Source organism: Saccopteryx bilineata, chromosome 5 (assembly GCF_036850765.1).
Source record: "Saccopteryx bilineata isolate mSacBil1 chromosome 5, mSacBil1_pri_phased_curated, whole genome shotgun sequence".
Classification (NCBI taxonomy): Eukaryota; Metazoa; Chordata; class Mammalia; order Chiroptera; family Emballonuridae; genus Saccopteryx; species Saccopteryx bilineata.
In genome coordinates, this window is record NC_089494.1 from 193,596,595 (window position 1) to 193,615,307 (window position 18,713).

Sequence of the window (18,713 nt, forward strand, 5' to 3'; positions counted from 1 at the left end):
AAGTAGACCCTATTTCTATCATTTTTTCTTACCTGGACCTATAATCTATATAAAAATCTTTATTAAGAAAAGAAGAAAAGTTATTTTTGCTTAAGGACACAGAAGATAAAAAGTACAAGTAAATTTTATGCTGTGCATCACTCATGGTTTCAAATATAACAAATTTTAGAAGTAAAACAGTGCTAGTAGTATAACCCACTGACTTCTTAAGTGACATAGCAGCACTTTTTTTTTTCGTTTTTATTGAATAATAATTGACATACATCACTGTATTAATTTAAGGCATAAAGCTTAATGGTTTGGTTGGATTGTATCTATTGTGAAATGTTGCCACGATTGGTTTAGGCAATCAGCACTTTTTAAAAAAACAAAAACACTTGTCTTGGAACTGGTGGAAAGAAAGGGGTGCTGTAATATTCCCTGCATAAGATAGAAAAATTATGATACAGGAGATACATTTAAAATTAGCTACCGACTAAGCGTTATAGGAAGGGTTTAGGAGTATGATTGGTTTGTGAACTGCTTATATTGTGTTGTACAGAAAATACAAATTATTTACTTAGCACTGTTCTTATACTCTGCTTCATTTTTTGCCAAATAGTTTGTAGCAACACTTTGTATTTTAAAATATCCTTAGTGTGTCACAACAGCATGTTTTTCACCCATTCTCTCTGTTTGGACAGATGGAGGCTGGACGTGGAAGTAGGGCCCACAGAGAGAACAGGAATGACCTCTCCTGCAGATTTGACCTGTAGCTTCCCAAGCCCAGGGTCGTTTCTAGTGTGAGCTATCTTGATGATATTTTATTATCAACATCAGGGGAACTAAGGAGAGGGAGAATGATAGACATTGACGTATCATCTAAACACCCACGAAACCTCAGCCTTTCCCTTAATTTGTCATCTCTGGTATTCTTTTCACCACTCGTCCTAGTTACTTGTGGTCAAATAACAGCTGCGAACAGGGAGAGAGAATCCTGGGATGCATACTATATATAGCTGGGTAACTTACAAACAGTCTCTTTTTTCCTTAGTGTGTGGCCTTGGCATTCAGAAGTCCTCCTAATGTCTTCCTAGTCACGACGCTCTCTCCTAAGCTGACCCTGGGTCACTATCATGTCTTGATAGTTCTTCTTCAACTCCCAGGCTATACTAAGCTGCTTCTCTGAGCTCTCCGGGACTTTGGAGAGTGAGGCCCTTATCTCTCAGGACCCAGATCTACTACTCCCCTCGACCCCCACCCTGTGATGGTCCTCTCATACGTTCCCAGGAAATGCCATATTTCCCCATGTATAAGACGCCCCCAATGTATAAGATGCACCTTAATTTTGGGGCCCAAAATTTGAAAAAAGAAATGTATGTATTACATAAAGTTATTGAACTCAACCTTTGTTCATCATAAAATTTGTACACTTCCTTCCTCATCCACGTGAAAAAGCGGGAAATGCAAGTAAAAAAATATCTACAACTACTGTATAAGACGAATCCAGTTTTTAGACCCCAAATTTTTTGGGAAAAGGTACATCCTATACACAGGAAAATACAGTACGCTAACGTGCCATCAATTGTGACAAGGTTAGAATCATTATTATAGCATATAGTAAGTATAAATATATTTTTCTCAATATATGTTTATATGTAATTTTTTCTTTTATCTAAGATTGTCATCAGACTGTGCTTAAAAAATAAGGGAAGGTTAAGCTAGACTTTACTATATATTTTATTCAAAACTATTAGCCATGGGATGGTTAAAAATGTTTTGGAAAATAGAAATTTTATTGAATTACTGTATATTATTTCCTAACAACTTAGAGCTGCAGCTTTTTTTTTTTTTTTTTTTGTATTTTTCTGAAGCTGGAAACGGGGAGAGACAGTCAGACAGACTCCCGCATGCGCCCGACCGGGATCCACCCGGCACGCCCACCAAGGGCTACGCTCTGCCCACCAGGGGGCAACGCTCTGCCACGACCAGAGCCACTCTAGCGCCTGGGGCAGAGGCCAAGGAGCCATCCCCAGCACCCGGGCCATCTTTGCTCCAATGGAGCCTTGGCTGCGGGAGGGGAAGAGAGAGACAGAGAGGAAGGGGGGGGGGGGGTGGAGAAGCAAATGGGCGCTTCTCCTATGTGCCCTGGCTGGGAATCGAACCCGGGTCCCCTGCACACCAGGCCGACGCTCCACCGCTGAGCCAACCGGCCAGGGCTAGAGCTGCAGCTATATTAAAGAAAAAAATCCTTGAAGCCAATGATGACCACATTTTGAGATGAGATTAAAGAATCAAAGTATATACTAAAATCATTATGGCAGAGTTTTTTAAATAAGCAATACAAAAGTTTAACTAAGATGATAAATATTTCATTTCAGTGCACCTAACTTCCTATTTGTCTAAATTGATAAGGAAACATCAGACTTTTATTATTATTTGCTACAATGAAAATGTAAAAACTTAAGCAATATATTTATTATGTGAAAAGGTACAGTTTAAAAATTTACTATCTGCTTGTTGTGAATCCTGATCATGGATATATGGTAGTTCATTGTGATAGTTTATTTTTCTAGATGTTTGGGAATTTCATAATAAACATTTTTTTAAAGTAAAGCATCATCTAAGTAAAAACGATTTTGATCTTTTAAAACATGAAGAACTGGAAAATATTTTTATTCTATAAACATTATATTAAATTTCTGTTGCAACGTTAAAAAAGCATGCTTTATTAGGAAAATAATAAATGGTCAGTATTGCTAAAACATTAAATGTGTATATAGGGATGAAGAGGAAACTCTGGGGGAAAAGAACAAGAAATAGATCTAGATAGTGGAAGTGAGAGAGGTCACAGAGATCTGAGTTAAGTCAAAGGTAAGTGATGTCAAGTCTGATGGAAATCTGTCCGAACATTGCAGGCAGAGACTGTGTACCAGCACGCCTCATGCTCACACACGTCCTGTGGGGACAGGCATTGGCTCACACAACAGCGAAGACTTTCTTTTGAGGAGAACAGGATTTCCACATGAGCACAAGTGCACAAGCAGATTTTCATGTATTTATTTGGATAGGATTTATTCCAGCCATTCACTCACAATTCAAAAGCTTATAAAATAAACTGTCCTTTAATTTTTAAAAATAGATTTTTAGCTCTTGTATTAGTCTGCTACAGCTACCATAACAGAGTACCACAGACTAGGGGTACTTAAACTACAGAAATGTATTTTCTCATGGTTCTGAGGATCTGGAAGGCCCAGGGTCAAGGTGCTGACAAGGTTGGGTTTTGATGAGACCAGTCTCTGTGACTTGCAGATGGTGCCTCCTCACCGGGTCCTCCCAGGGCCTCCACTCTGTGTGCGTGCTCCCCCTGTGTTTCTCCCTCTTCTTATCAGGATGTCTGTTCTATTGGATTAGCCCTTACCTTTTTGACCTCATGTAACCTTAACTACCTCCTTAAAGACCCTATGTCCAAATACAGTTCCACTGGAGACGAGAGCTTCAACATACGAATCTGGGGAGCGCAGTTTAGTCTATAACAGCTTTAAAATATAAAAAAAATCTCTCCATTAAAAATTGCAATTGGATGTATACCCTAGGAGTTAGTGAAAACATAAAGAGTGACAAGAAGACAGAATTTAAATAGTAAAACAGTCTTGAGTTTCAGAACAAACTCACGCAGCCATCCACCGGAGGCACTGCTCCTGGTGCATGGAGGGAGAGGTTTGAGAATGTTTGCGTGGGTACGTGTGACAGCATGTTAGTCTCTATCAGCCTTTCCTGATATCTTCAATTATTTTATAGAAAGATTGTTCTTATAAATGTTGCACATATCTTTTATTTAATTTTATTAACACTATATATTTTTACATAAAAGTTGCATAAAATAAGAATAAATTAAATACGGAAATTTAAAATCACCAGATAGTATAACTGAAAATACTATCATAATATTAATTCATAATTTTGCTCCATTCTAGCCCATCTAAGACAAGATATGAATTTAGATGGCAGAATAAATATTAAATGTCATCTTTTATTGTTGGATATGGTTGAACTAAGAGTAAAATACGATCATCTATTTTAGAACCCATTTATTTTCAGATAGAGCTTTAGTTGTTTAGAGAGGTACCTGTAGTGTCATACCATGAAAAAGAGTAAAATCTCATTCATTTGTATCTTACCAAGCCATGGTCCTGCACTACTGGTTTAATTTCTTCTGTGATGTAGTAAAAGACAAATAAACATTTTGCTAAGTAATTTAATTTTGTGGAAACCTCTTAAAAGACATTGTTTAAAATACTTAAAACTATTTCAAGAACATTAAATGAATTCTATAATAATGAAATTTATATCTACTTCTAAAACTGAGTCACAAAGCACCTCTAATTATAAGTTGACATCTTGGAACTCCTTGTACTGAGAAGTAACAAACCTGTATTTCCATTAAAATGCTCTGTATTTTATAGTTTTTATTTTACTACTTCTAGCAAGATTATCTAACAGTCAGATTTAGATACTAATACATTTTTACGATGCCAAAATGTCTTTAGCATTTGGGAAAATCAATATGTCTCATTCTATAAAAACAGATTATATTTCCTTTTCAGATATTCTGCACACATTGTATTAATGTATAAGATTTATTTCTGTCTGTGGGAGGGGGCACAGAATTATTTTGTGAGCTTGCACTAGTCTTCCTGTTTGAATGTTTGAATACAATTACTTTTGGTACAGATACAAAAGTTGTTCATTGCTAGAAACACAGCCCTCTGCCAGTTTGCCTCCAGGAATAATTTCTCTGTAAGTGTGGTTTATGGGGCACTAGAGGCTTCAGGAGTGGCACTGTGCTCAGATTTTGATCAAAGATACAAATTGGAATTTCTAGGCACTCTTCTGACTCCTAGGTGATACAGTGGCAGTGTGATTAAAATGTCCCTTTTACCTTTTAAAATACAATTAAAATAACTTTATTTTAATTCTAGGGGACTTATCAACAAAGAAAACATTCTTTCTGGGTTAACCAACCTTGATGACTGTATCTTGAATGCTCAGGAAGCGGAAAAATTACATGAAAACACTTCCGGTTACATTGAAGAAAGGGGCAAACCTAAACGTCAGAAATCCAGTTCCAGACTTTCTGAGCTCAGTGAAAATCAAGATGGTCTTGTGGTAAGTGAATAATTGTATAAAATTCTAACTTGTGGCCAATTAGGAAATATCACGTCTCTTTTTCTTGCTTTGTAAAAATAAATAATAATTTCAATCTTGAGTTTTACAGAATTATAAAATAAAAGTTCTGAAAGAGACCTTAGAGCTACTAATAAATATATACACATATATTTCTTCTTTATAAATATAAAAATCAAGGCTGAGAAAGATTATATTTTACCAGAGGAACTAGTAATTTACTTTGTGTTCCATATTATTCAAGTTGATTTGTTTTTTGCTTTTTTCATTTTTTTGAGCATTTTTAAATTTTATTTTGGAACAAAATTGTCAATAATTTTCATTTGCCTTTGTTTTTCCCCTTTCTATTTGTTCTTGTCTATATGAATATGTAGAAAACAATTTTTAATGAGTAAACTTAAATTAAGATAAAAAATAATACAAAGGGAAATAGGATCAACTGTTCTCATGTTCAGAAATTTATTTTTAAGTCTATATTCTTTCAAGTATCTTCTTCTGAATTAATCAGGAGGACTAAACAATCTCCTACACAGTTACCTCAGACCTGAACCCTAGATCAGCATTCTATATATATAAGTTGTGACAGATTATTTCACTCAGTAACTAAATATTCTGCTCACAAAAATTAGGGAATATTTCAAAATGAATATGAAGCTATAAAATATCCCCTAATTTTTGTGAGCAGTATAATTATTTGGTTTAACAATTAACATACATCATTCTTTTTCTGTATGCTTCAGTTTCTTTGAAAAGTGAAAACTAAAACCTGTCTTCTAATTCTCTTTAGTTTTTTTAAAAATTTTTACCAAAAACATATAAACTGGAGATAGATTTCATAACATAACATGAACTGGTGTTCCTAATAAAAAATAGGTAATATACATTCTTCCAGATTGGTGTGTAAATTCTCTGACCTACTTTACCTTCGACCAGCTGTTTCTCCATGCTGGGTACATACCTTTAGCTCCAAACATTTAGCAAAACTTATAGGTCACCTATTTTTTTCATTGTCAGTCTTTGCATGTGCTCACATAAATGTCCCAATTTTGCCCTGCATGAAATATACATAAATGCAAATCTAGGGAAAGCATGCTTATTCTATTTCCCCCCCCCGCCCCCCCAAATATCTTGATGCTCTGTTTCTACAAGTAAACTGATCTGCTAGAATGGATAGAGAGCAATCATGTACCTCAGACCATATCTCACACAGTTCTCCAAATAAAGAATATGAGCCCTGGAGCCATTACACAGTAAATGTTATTTATAGTAACTTAATTCTTATTTGGAAGAAATGTAAGTTTAAAAAAAAAATCATACTAACTTCAGTAGCTCTTTATCTGGCCCACAATTTGCTTATGTGCCAAAGAGAATTACAGTAACTAAAAGTCTGACTCTTAGCTTATTTGAAAAGAATGTGCTTCTCTGTATGAATCTCTTTTTATGGAACTGAACCTTTTAATAGTTGTTTTTTTCCCACCAGGAATAGTGTCTTAAGTTATCTCGGTTGTAATAGCTAATAAAGTGGAAAAGTACATTTATGCCTTAGAATATGTATTTGATAAAAACTAGGGACATAGTCTTTGTTTAAAAATATTTGGATGGGAGAGCCTAATTTCATGTTGGTCTTACTTATGTGAAAGGATTTGCCCCACCTTAGTTGCCAATTTCTGCATTCCAGGATTGTGCCTGTCACATATTAACATAAGTAAGCAAAGTGGACCATGTCTTTGTTGCAATGAATAACTTAAAATCCTGCCAACACAACTTAGGAGAAAAACTTTTCTCATCTATAAAGGGAAGGTGTTCTCTAAGATCTTTTCTAACTCTCCTATTCCATGAATTTTAAATCTAATCTTCACACAAAGCAAAGAGCCAGAGAACATCACAATGACTAGTATTTAGACTACATCCTGAGAGTTAAGTTGTGCATCTTCCCACTATTTTCAATCTTCTAACTTTACGCAATTCTCCTTCAAAATATTTCTCTACTCCATTTCAAGTTTTTTTGCATCCTAACTAAATATGTGTTTCTACAGCTGGGGAAAAGGTATTGTACATAATTATATGCCTTCCATGTGCCAGGAAATATCCGAGGGACACAACAGTGAGAAAGGCGGGCAAAAAATTGCTATCCTCATGAAGCCCTGCATTCAAATGGAGAAACAGACAATAATCAAGAAAAATAAGTAAAACATAGGATATATTAGATAGTGAAAAACTACTAGAAAGAAAAATAAAGCAGGAACTGGGAGCTGAAATTGTGAGGGGGCAAGAGTGCATTTTTAAATGGAGCAATCAGACAAGACATCCCAAGATTCTGACATTTGAGTATAAAGACCTAGAGGAAGTGAGGAAGCCAGCCATATCAGTACATACTATCGTGGGAGGTGGCAACAGCCTGAGGCAATAATTTATCAAAATGTTCAAGGAACCACAAAGACATCATTGTGGCTGAAAGGGCGTGAGCAAAGTGAGAGGTAATGCGAGGGGGGCAGACTAAGGCCTCAGCAGCCGTTGTGAGGATCTGCCTTTGCTCTGGGTGAGATGAGAATCCACTGGAGGCTCTAGGTAGAATGGAGATCTGACTTACTGAAATTTGTCTTGGTTACAACATTGAAAATCGACCGTAAGTGGGCAGAAGCAGGGAAACCAAATTACGAATCTACTGCGATAATCTAGGTTTGAGTTTAGAGCCAGCACAGATGGCCCTGCAGGCTGCATAATGCACTACTCCAGAGGGCGCTGTTCACATCAACCACAACGTGAATGGTTCCTCCCGGAGTAATACATCGGAGAAGTCATGAAGTAGTAGATGGGTTCTGGATGCATTTTGAAGGAAGAATTGACAAGATTTCCTGACATCACCTACCTTTGAAATAGAGGAGTCAAAAATGACACCAACATTTTGGCCTGAGCAACTAGAAGATTTGTATTGCCAATTTACTGAAATGGAAAAGACAGAAGTTTGGGGGATAATATCATGGGTTCGGTTTTGTACATGTTAAGATTGAACTGCCCATCAAATATCTAAGAGGAGGGAGGAAACTGGATTTCTGGGCCTAGCATTTAGGGAGGATATCATGGCTGCAGATGCAATGTGGGAGTCAAAAAAGAGAAGTGGCCTTGGGGACAGTGATTCTGAGGCCTACCAACATTTAGAGAACGGGAGATGAAAAGATACCAGTAGAAAAGACTTAAAAAGGAGCAACCAGGAAGGTGGAAGGAAAATGAGGTGAGTTTGTTGTCTTGGAAGCTAAGTGAACCAGGCAGGTATCTTCAGTTGGATAGACGGTCAGATGGTTGATCAAGTAGAAGTCGGCCTTTGACCATTAGAATTAGAAAACTGAGATCACTTAATACGAGCAATTATGGTGGAGAGATGGGAGCAAAGGCCATTTTCCAGAGAAAATGAGAGGGGAGTAACTGAAGGCAGTGAGTAATAACTTCACAGTGATCTCACCAGCCCACAACACAGCCAAACAGGAGAACATGCTGTAGCCCTGAAGAAGCATCTTGCAGATTTGGAATCTCTAAAGTGGGAACTGTCTGGGCACTTTCCCCTTTGGCCTCTCCCTTCCCAAGGCTGTCATGACCAGCAGAGACCAAGAGATTACATAATTCAGACCTTGAAAATTAGTGGCAGTGAGTGGCATAACAGTGCTCTGCCTTAACTCTGTTGCCACGGTCTTGACCTTTTCCTCTCTCCTTAAACTCCTGGCTCTTGCTTATGCCCTCCAGTCTCTCTTAGAAGGAAACATCTCCTGGTTCACTTTGACCAGTTAAGACAGCTGGCTTGTGGTTTTAGCAAGTTTCCTCACTCCTCCAAAATTTCTCTAGATCGCCACTTATTTTCTTACCTGGTCAAATGAAGAAGTGGTTTTTCTAAATTCTAAGGTTAACCTTTAAGGTTAAGAAGTGTGTTCAGAAATTCTATTTTCTACATCCGTCTCTCCACCCTGCCCCATCCCCATGTATGAGTACAAACACACACACACGCACGCACACACTTTTCATTGCTTTCTTCATTGGCTCATTTTTCTTCGCCTAGGAAAAAGTACCTCTAAAAATTTTCTCTCTAGAGCACAAGTGGAGGGATTGATAGTAAATTACTCTGACTCAAAGACCGTTTTATCAAAAAACTTGAATGGCTTCCCCCTACTGCCTCGTCCACATAGCACCTGCCTCTCATCTAAGAAAAGTGAATACTCGTCTAACTTTTTAGAAAATAGTTTTGCTGACTGTATTGGAGTTACACTGGTTAATAAAATTATATAGGTCATAAGTGTGCTATTCTATAATACATCGTTGTGTGTTCACCACCTGAACTCTCCCTGCCTCCCCATTATCCCCCTCTACCCTCTTCTACCTCCCCCACCCCCTTTTCCTCTGGTAACCACCATACCGTTGTCTGTGTCAATGAGTTTTGTTGGAGTTGTTGTTTTTTGCTCAACCCTTTCACCTATTTCACCCAGCCCCTCCCAACACCACTCCTCTCTGACAGCTGTCAGTCTGTTCTCTGTATCCATGAGTCTGTTTCTGTTTTGTTTATTTTGTTCATTAGCTTCCACATGTAAGTGGAGTCTTATGATATTTGTCTTCTCTGATTGACTTATTTCACTTAGCAGAATGCTCTCCAGGTTCCTCCATACTGTCGCAAAAGGGAAGATTTCTTTCTTTTTACAGCCAAGTAGTATTCCCATCAAAAAATTCACCACAGCCTGACCTGTGGTGGCGCAGAGGATAAAGCGTCGACCTGGAAATGCTGAGGTCGCCGGTTCAAAACCCTGGGCTTGCCAGGGCACATATGGGAGTTGATGCTTCCAGCTCCTCCCCCTTCTCTCTCTTTGTCTCTCCTCTCTGTCTCTCCCTCTCCTCTCTAAAATTGAATAAAAAAAGAAAAGAAAAAGAACCCAAAAGACTTCTTTAAAAAAAAATTCATCACAGCTTCTAACTTTTCAATCTCACCATCTTTATACACACATCTAGGATTAATATTCTTAGTATACTATTGAGTAAGAAAACAGTATGCTGGCTTGAATTTTATGTTTTGTAAGTTAATATTTAACATTAGTACTCAGAGCCTGTCATAGAAAAGAAGATAATATAAATAGTGTAACAAACTACAGTTGGAGCAGTAACCAAAACACAAAAGTCCTGATGGCAAGGTCAGGTGTCTGTCTGGCTCACCATTGTATCCTCATGTCCAGAGAGTTAGGCACTCACTAAATATGTGGTGGGGTGAAAAATGAGTGAAGAAATGGTTGCCATATTGCTTAGCATAATTTATGTAACAAAAAGACCTGAGACACAATGTCTTGAACATAGTCAAAGTTTTTTCCCCAGTGACAATCTAAAGTAGGAGTTTAGGGCTGGGGAGAGGAGTAGAGGGGTTGCTCTATACTGTTTTTCAGGGACCCAAGCCAAATGCCTGTCTGTCATCTTCCACAAGGAGCTTCCGGGGCACTGTGGTGGCTTTTCTCTCCATCTAGCTCACAAAAAGATAGATTGAATGTCGAGGAATATACCTGGTGGGTTAGTGTACTGATCAGATCTGGAAACCACGCACATCGCTTCTTACATCATGTTGGAGAGAAGTTGGTCACATGGCCACATCTCCTTGCAGAGGAGCCAGGAGGTGTGTTGGTGCTGAGCATGTGTCTATTATGTTACTGTGGGAGAAAAGTAGAATGGACGTGGGTGGACAGTGAGCAAGCTCTTCCCTGAGCATCTTCCTACAGTGCCGGTTGCTATTTTTGAATATGGATGAATTTCTACAGCTTTAAGCAGTGAAACAAAAAAAAAAAATGTACAAAAGGGTACAAAACAGGAATTCAAATCTGCCACTAATCATTTGTTAATGAGAATATATCAAATAGTCTCCTTCTCTTAGAGCTCAAGGTTAGAATAATGAACCTGTTTTGACTAGCAGCATTCCATGCAGCCTTCAGACTGAGAGCTGTTTGTATATTTAGAAAAGGCATTTTTGTTTGTGTGCCCTCTATAAAGCCTTTGTCAGCATTTTATAGTTTTAGAAGACAAATTTGATTTTGCTCCAAGTGGTTTCAAGTGCTTTAGTGGTCAAACAGGTTTTGAGCTTGTTTCAATGTCAAAGTGAGTGGGGTGGGGAGAGGCAGGGGAAATAACTGAAAATAAATTCCAGTCTAAACCTTTTCTGGAGGCTTTTGCTCTTTTAAATTTGAGGTTGTTTTTATAATTTAGAAGGGTGGTTCTTAAAATTTCAGTTCCTTCTGACACCCCAAAATTGTCCAAATAAATTATTATTTGCATGTTTTGAAAGTCACTGGTAGGACTTACATGAGGCAAAAATTTCTGGATTATAAAGGAGACAACCGGCACTATAGGAAGATGTCAGGGAAGAGCTTGCTCACTGTCCACCCACATCCATTCTACTTTTCTTCCACGGTAACATAATAGACACATGCCCAGCACCAACACACCTCCTGGCTCCTCTGCAAGGAGATGTGGCCATGTGACCAACTTCTCTCCAGCATGATGTAAGAAGTCATGTGTGTGGTTTCCAGATCTGATCAGCACACTAACCCACCAGGTATATTCCTCGACATTCAATCTATTTTTTTATCTTGTTTTTAAAAATGCAATTCAAGAAGCAATTTCATTACATTATACTGTTCTTTGCTATTTCTTAAAACTACTTATTTAAAATATTCCATCTTTAGAAGGCTAATTAAAAGTTAATGCAATAAAACATTTTTGTACAAATTCTATTAACTTCAACCTTTAATAACAGCAATTTTCAACTAGTGTGCTGCAAGAATTTTTAAAACATGCAATATCTATTTAGTCAGGGGCACTGACTGCTTTTTCCTTCAATTGTCAAATAAAAATATTACAACAACCTGACCAGGCAGTGGTGCAGTGGATAGAGCATCAGACTGGGATGCAGAGGACCTGGGTTCCAAACACCAAGTTTGCTGGCTTAAGCATAGGCTTGTCTGTCTTGAGTGCAGGCTCACCAGCTTGAGTGCAGGGTCACTGGCTTGAGTGTGGGATCACAGACATGACCCCATGATCGCTGCCTTGAGCCCAAAAGTTACTGGCTTGAAGCCCAAGGTCGCTGGCTTAAGCCCATGATTGCTGGCTTGAGTCACTTGCTCTGCTGTAGCCCCACCCCACCCCCATCAAGGCACATACAAGAAGCCAATCAGTGAACAACAAAGGTGCCACAATGAAGAATTGATGCTTTTCATCTCTCTCCCTTCCTATCTGTCCCTATCTGTCCCTCTCTCTGTCTCTCTCTGTCTCTCTCTCTCTCTCTCTGTCACAAATATATATATATATATATTACAACAGCAGACACAATAGCCGTCCAGTGTGAATGAATCAAATTATACCTGATTTTTTTGTTTGTTTGTTTATTGCATCAGCAAAAAAATTATTTTTTGGTGTACTACAGAATTTTACTAATTAGTCTATATGTGCCATGAGATAAAAAAGGTTGAAAATCACTACTTTAATAAATTAAAACATTAATGAACTACTCTTACCACACCTGGAGAACTGTTTTGGACATAAAATATTTCAAAACCTTCAAAAAGGCATTGAGCCAGTATTTTCTCTTAAGACAAGTCTTATTAACAACTACAGAACATTTGAAAGTGCAGTGGCACACTCATACAGTGAAAGCATTCTACAGTATTTTGACCTGTACGTTCCATTTGACCTTTTCCCCATCCCCATGAAGTGGGGGAATTGCTGATCTATTACTTAAATCAGGGGCCCCCAAACTTTTTACACAGGGGGCCAGTTCACTCTCCCTCAGACCGTTGGAGGGCCGGACTATAAAAAAAAAACAAAAAACCACTATGAACAAATCCCTATGCACACTGCACAAATCTTATTTTAAAGTAAAAAAACAAAATGGGAACAAATACAATATTTAAAATAAAGAACAAGTAAATTTAAATCAACAAACTGACCAGTATTTCAATGGGAACTATGGGCCTGCTTTTGGCTAATGAGATGGTCAATGTCTGGTTCCTTATTTGTCACTGCTAGCCGTAACAAGTAATGTGACGCACTTCTGGAGCCGTGACGCATGCGTCCCGTCACCGGAAGTAGTACTGTACGTAAGTGACACTGCGCTTTGCGGCACTGCCACATACAGTACTCCCCTCACTGACCACCAGTGAAAGAGGTGCCCCTTCCAGAAGTGCAGCGGGGCTGGACAAATGGCCTCAGGGGGCCACATGTGGCCTGCGGGCCGTAGTTTGGGAACCCCTGCTTTAGAGTAATACTGGACAATATTGAAAGTCATTGTCAATTATATCTGGTAAAAACTCAAATCTTTGAGGAGTTCTTCAAGATATGAACTAAACATTTTTTAAAAAATGGAGTGGGGAAGGAAGTTGAAGAAGTTACTAACTTGTTTTAACACTGGAGATAGCTAAACTTTCTCACATTTTCAACTGCTTTTTGCAAAGCTTTCTATTTAAAACGTACCTCAAAACCTTGGTTCTTTATGTTTAGGGGAAAAAAAACAACAACCTTCTAACTGAATTAACTTTAAATTTTTATAATGCTATTATGATTTATTTTCTGTTTTTGCTTCCTGAATAGTTCTTAGCCTTAATCTAAATATTTTTATGTCTTTTGAAATAGTCATTTGCATATCATTATAAATGTTTTTCATTGACACTGTTTTAAAATAATCTGAAGGTAACTGGTTGTGCTTTCACTAACAATTCATGTTTCAGAACTTTAGGAAAACCTAATACTATTGCACTAGATCTTAAACTAAAGATTTTGATAATCTATTAAAGATTACCAGTGAGAATAAACAAAGATTCTTTGTCTTAGATACATTGCTCTTTATCAGAAAGATCACATTCAGGAAATAAGAGCAATGCTGCTTTGGTTTAATGAGAGCCATTTTAGGGAGGCCTCTTATAACTTAAACTTTCAAGGTACAAAAATATGAATATAGTTATTGTCAGATTTTCTTCTCAGATTTATTCTAAAATTATTTAACTGTGTAAATTATCTAAGCATGTAAATCGTGTTCAGTAGCAGACACAGACACGGTTTTTTCAGTTCTTGGGACATTGTCTTCACTGTGGACAAATAGTAAAATATTTTCCTTCAGGATTTCATAGTTTTAGAAATAATAATATCAACAACAATAGCTATTATTCATTAATGTACCAGGAATTATTCTATTGTTTTACACGTATTATCTTATTTAATCTTCATGACCAACCTATGTTAGGTATTGTTGCCATTCCAACTTCCAGATGAGCAAGTGGAGGGTCAGGTAGGCTCATGCAGTTAGTAAATGATGAAGCTAGGATTCAAACCAAACATGTTGACTCCAGAACACCAGTATACTATTATATTATGCTGTCTCCCTTTGTTTCTATTTTTGGATATAGCCTAGAATTTTAAACTTTAAGAATTCTAGGCCCAGCCTGGCCGGTTGGCTCAGCAGTAGAGCATCAGCCTGGCACGTGGAAGTCCCAGGTTTGATTCCTGGTCAGGGCACACAGGAGAAGTGCCCATCTGCTTCTTTACCCCTCCTCCTCTCCTTTCTCTCTGTCTCTCTCTTCCCCTTCTGCAGCCAAGACTCCATTGGAGCAAAAGTTTGCCCGGGATCTGAGGATGGCTCCATGGCCTCTGCCTCAGGTGCTAGAATGGCTGTGGTTGAAATGGAGCAACGGCCCAGATGAGCAGAGTATCACACTCTAGTGGGTTTGTTGGGTGTATCCCGGTCAGGAACATGCAGTAGTCTGTCTCTCTGCCTGCCTGCTTCTCACTTGAGAAAAATACAAAAAAATAAAATAAAATTCTAGACCCTGGCTGGCTGCTCAGTGGAGAGAGCGTTGACCCGGCATATGGACATCCTGGATTCTATCCGTGGTCAGGGTGCACATGAGAAGCAACCATCTGCTTCTCTCCCACCCTTTCTTTCTTCCTCCCCTCCCACAGCCAGTGGCTCAGTTGGCACAACTATGGCCCCAAGTGATGAAGATAGCTTGGTTGGAGTGCCTCTGGCACTAAAAATAGATATGTGCTTGATCATCAGCCCCAGATGGGGTTGCAGGATGGACCTCGAATGGAGGGCATGCAGAAATCTGCCTCCTCTCTCCCCTCCTCTCTTTAAAAAAAAAAAAAAAAAAAAAAGGAATTCTAGGCTTGTTGGCCAAAGCAACGAAAATGGAAAGTAATTCATCCATCTGCCAAGTCAAAGATTAATTTTCTACTCTAATTATATGTTTATTTTTTGGAGATTTTTATATATGTTGATTTCATGAGATTATTGTGATCCTTAATCAAATTTACTTTGTAAAGGCTTTTTTTATAATGGGAGATTATAAATATGTAGATGAACACATGTTACTTCAATATATGTTCATTATTTTGATGATACAGAATAGGTAAATTGCCTGACCTGTGGTGGCGCAGTGGATAAAGCGTCTACCTGGAAATGCTGAGGTTGCCGGTTCGAAACCCTGGGCTTGCCTGGTCAAGGCACATATGGGAGTTGATGCTTCCAGCTCCTCCCCCCTTCTCTCTCTCTGTCTCTCCTCTCTCTCCTCTCTAAAAATGAATAAAAAAAACTCTAAAAAAACAAAACAAAAGATAGGTAAATTGTACTTAATGTTCTTCCAATACAGATGTGAATCTTTGAGTTCAGTGGTATTCAGATCCAATTCTCCAGGGCAGCTATGTTTTTGATTCTATGAAATGTAAATGTGCTCTTGTTTGCTTATTTATAATCTTCCTTCATGGAGATTGCTTACTTATTCTGTGCTCAGTCATCTGTGTTGTTTGTAGGAAGCATTGGCTGGTAATCACAGAGGCAGTCAAAAAAATCTTAGCGATCTGCCTCCTGATAAGCATTAAACCCTCTTGGTCAGCATGAAATACATGCTTTTCAAAGCAAGTTTCCCGTTTGTATTCTTTTTCATTTAGCAAATATAAGGATTAACATCAAATATTGTAGAAAAGTTCTTAACTTTTTTTCTTTTTATGGATTTACAGTTTAGGTATATATCATGTTGACGATATGTACTATAAAGTTTTTAAATAATCAATGAATGTTACATCAGTTTCTGATTGGATTCAAGGTCAGATTTCTCAATTCTAGTTCTATTGCCACCCTCATATTACACATTTAGGTATAAAATGTGGATAATACCTACCAAGGACGTTATTTCTATGATATTGTCAGATATCTTGGTTAAAAGGAATAATAAAATTTAACATACACTTTTATGCAAGCAGTGTATAATAAACTGTCCTAACTTTACTAGTTTTACCAAACAGAAATACAAGGACTAGAATTACTTATAGCTGCATAATATCTAATTTTTCCTCCTTTAAAGAACGGAGAGTCTGCTGTTACATATTTCTTACCATTCCTACTGGACAACCAATGGTTTGTTTTGTTACAGAATATGGAAAGTCTCAACTCCACACCATCTCATGAGAGGGCTAGACCTGATGATGTTGAACTGATGTCTGATGACAGGTGATTTTAAATTTTTCTTCTCACATTGCTTGAAGAGTATGCATAAATAGTTTTCACTTAATGCACTAAAAAGAGTAGAATTAATGGACTGTATGTTTACCAACAGTATTTTATAATAAGAAACATTCTTAGAATAAAAAATTATCTACCCAGGTGCTGTTAAAGGCAAAAACCATATTCATGTTTGTCTTTCTATGTTTGTTTTATTTTGATTACTTTTTTGTTTTGTTTTATTCTGTTTTGAATTTTATAGGAATTTTATTTAGAGCTACTCAACCTACTTTAAAAATAAATGTAGGCCCTGGCCGGTTGGCTCAGCGGTAGAGCGTCGGCCTAGCGTGCGGAGGACCCGGGTTTGATTCCCGGCCAGGGCACACAGGAGAAGCGCCTATTTGCTTCTCTACCCCTCCGCCGCGCTTTCCTCTCTGTCTCTCTCTTCCCCTCCCGCAGCCGAGGCTCCATTGGAGCAAAGATGGCCCGGGCGCTGGGGATGGCTCTGTGGCCTCTGCCTCAGGCGCTAGAGTGGCTCTGGTCGCAACATGGCGACGCCCAGGATGGGCAGAGCACCGCCCCCTGGTGGGCAGAGCATCGCCCCTGGTGGGCGTGCCGGGTGGATCCCGGTCGGGCGCATGCGGGAGTCTGTCTGACTGTCTCTCCCTGTTTCCAGCTTCAGAAAAATGAAAAAAAAAAAATAAATAAATAAATGTAATCATAATTCCAGCGAATGAAAAGCAATTTTATAAAAGAGATGGACATTTTATGATATTTTGTTGTTGTTTCTAGCAATGAAAATGAAAAAGACAGTGGACACACCCAACATTTTGAGGTGAGTAGCTAAGAAGATTGTGACTGTGACAGGACCACTCGTATATTCCTGAATATACATGGAAAGTATTATTAGCTTGTCATGAAGGGATAATGAGATTAAGTGACAGGATTGTGATTTGGTTAGAATGATAAATACTGAGACATCAAGATTACTTGAGAAATTATAACTCCATTCTTTTGCTTTACTTGCACAGATAAACTTTAATAGTATGGAGATTTCTCTCAGGCATGTCATTAAATAAAACAAAAAATCAAAGCTTCAGGTTCGATTGTGTGCAATTTTAAGTGATTGAAATAACCAGTAAGTGGCCTGGCCTGTGGTGGCGCAGTGGATAAAGCATCAACCTGGAATGCTGAGGGCACCGGTTTGAAACCCTGGGCTTGCCTGGTCAAGGCACATATGGGAGTTGATGCTTCCTGCTCCTCTCCCTTCTCTCTCTCTCTCTCTCTCTCTCTCTCTCTCTCTTCTCTAAAACGAATAAATAAATAAAAATAAAAAAGAAATAGCCAGTAAATTTCAGTGGCTCTCTCACAGGGATTATATATCTTAACTTTCAAATTAACATGAAATCAGTTCAAGTTATTAAATCCAATTCATTTTCTGTGTTTTGTGCCTCATTTTAAGTAAACAACATAGAAAAAATATCTTGACTCCCTCATGCTATCTAGGCCTTAAAGTTCTGGTTCCTGGCCTGCCTTCCCTGTGGTCTTCTGAGGGCAGCACCGTGCTGACCTGAGCGTTCGGTTTCTTTGCTCCCAGTCTGGCTTCCATTCATTGTGCTCAACTTCATTTTTAATTCGTGTGTATATGTCATCTACTGCCACATGCTTCCAACTCTACCTCTATCCTTAACTGTTTTCTTTTTGGCAAGAATTAGAGCTTTTCTCAACCTACTCTTGGATCTGACTCTTCATATATTAATTATATATAGAACTCACCCTCTAACCAATTGATTCCTAACTTTGTTGGACACTGAGCTATTCACTAATAGATTTATTCAAGAACTTATTAAGTCCTATGTACTGTGCTGGGAGTTGGGATTTATTAACAGCTGCAGCCTCCACCTCCATAGATAAGAGTTTATAATCTAGCAGATTACAGATCTGAAAGCTATGGACCCCCTTCTTAGAAAAATGCACATTCATGTAAAACTTGGCATAAAATTGCTGGAAATTATGGCCATCCTCCTCCCAACGCTGTGGACACCTC

At 38.2% G+C, this 18,713-nt stretch overlaps 1 protein-coding gene across 9 annotated transcripts in view; it reads left to right on the top strand.

The window, feature by feature from the left end:
• The window catches only part of FAM13A (family with sequence similarity 13 member A), a 315,289-nt gene that overhangs the window by 254,916 nt on the left and 41,660 nt on the right, over positions 1-18,713 (top strand). For all 9 annotated transcript variants that reach the window (XM_066279160.1, XM_066279162.1, XM_066279161.1 and 6 more), the window contains 3 exons: positions 4,962-5,148; positions 16,599-16,675; positions 17,459-17,501. In XM_066279160.1, the coding sequence (XP_066135257.1) occupies positions 4,962-5,148; positions 16,599-16,675; positions 17,459-17,501 (307 nt within the window). The remainder of the gene's footprint in view (positions 1-4,961; positions 5,149-16,598; positions 16,676-17,458; positions 17,502-18,713) is intronic.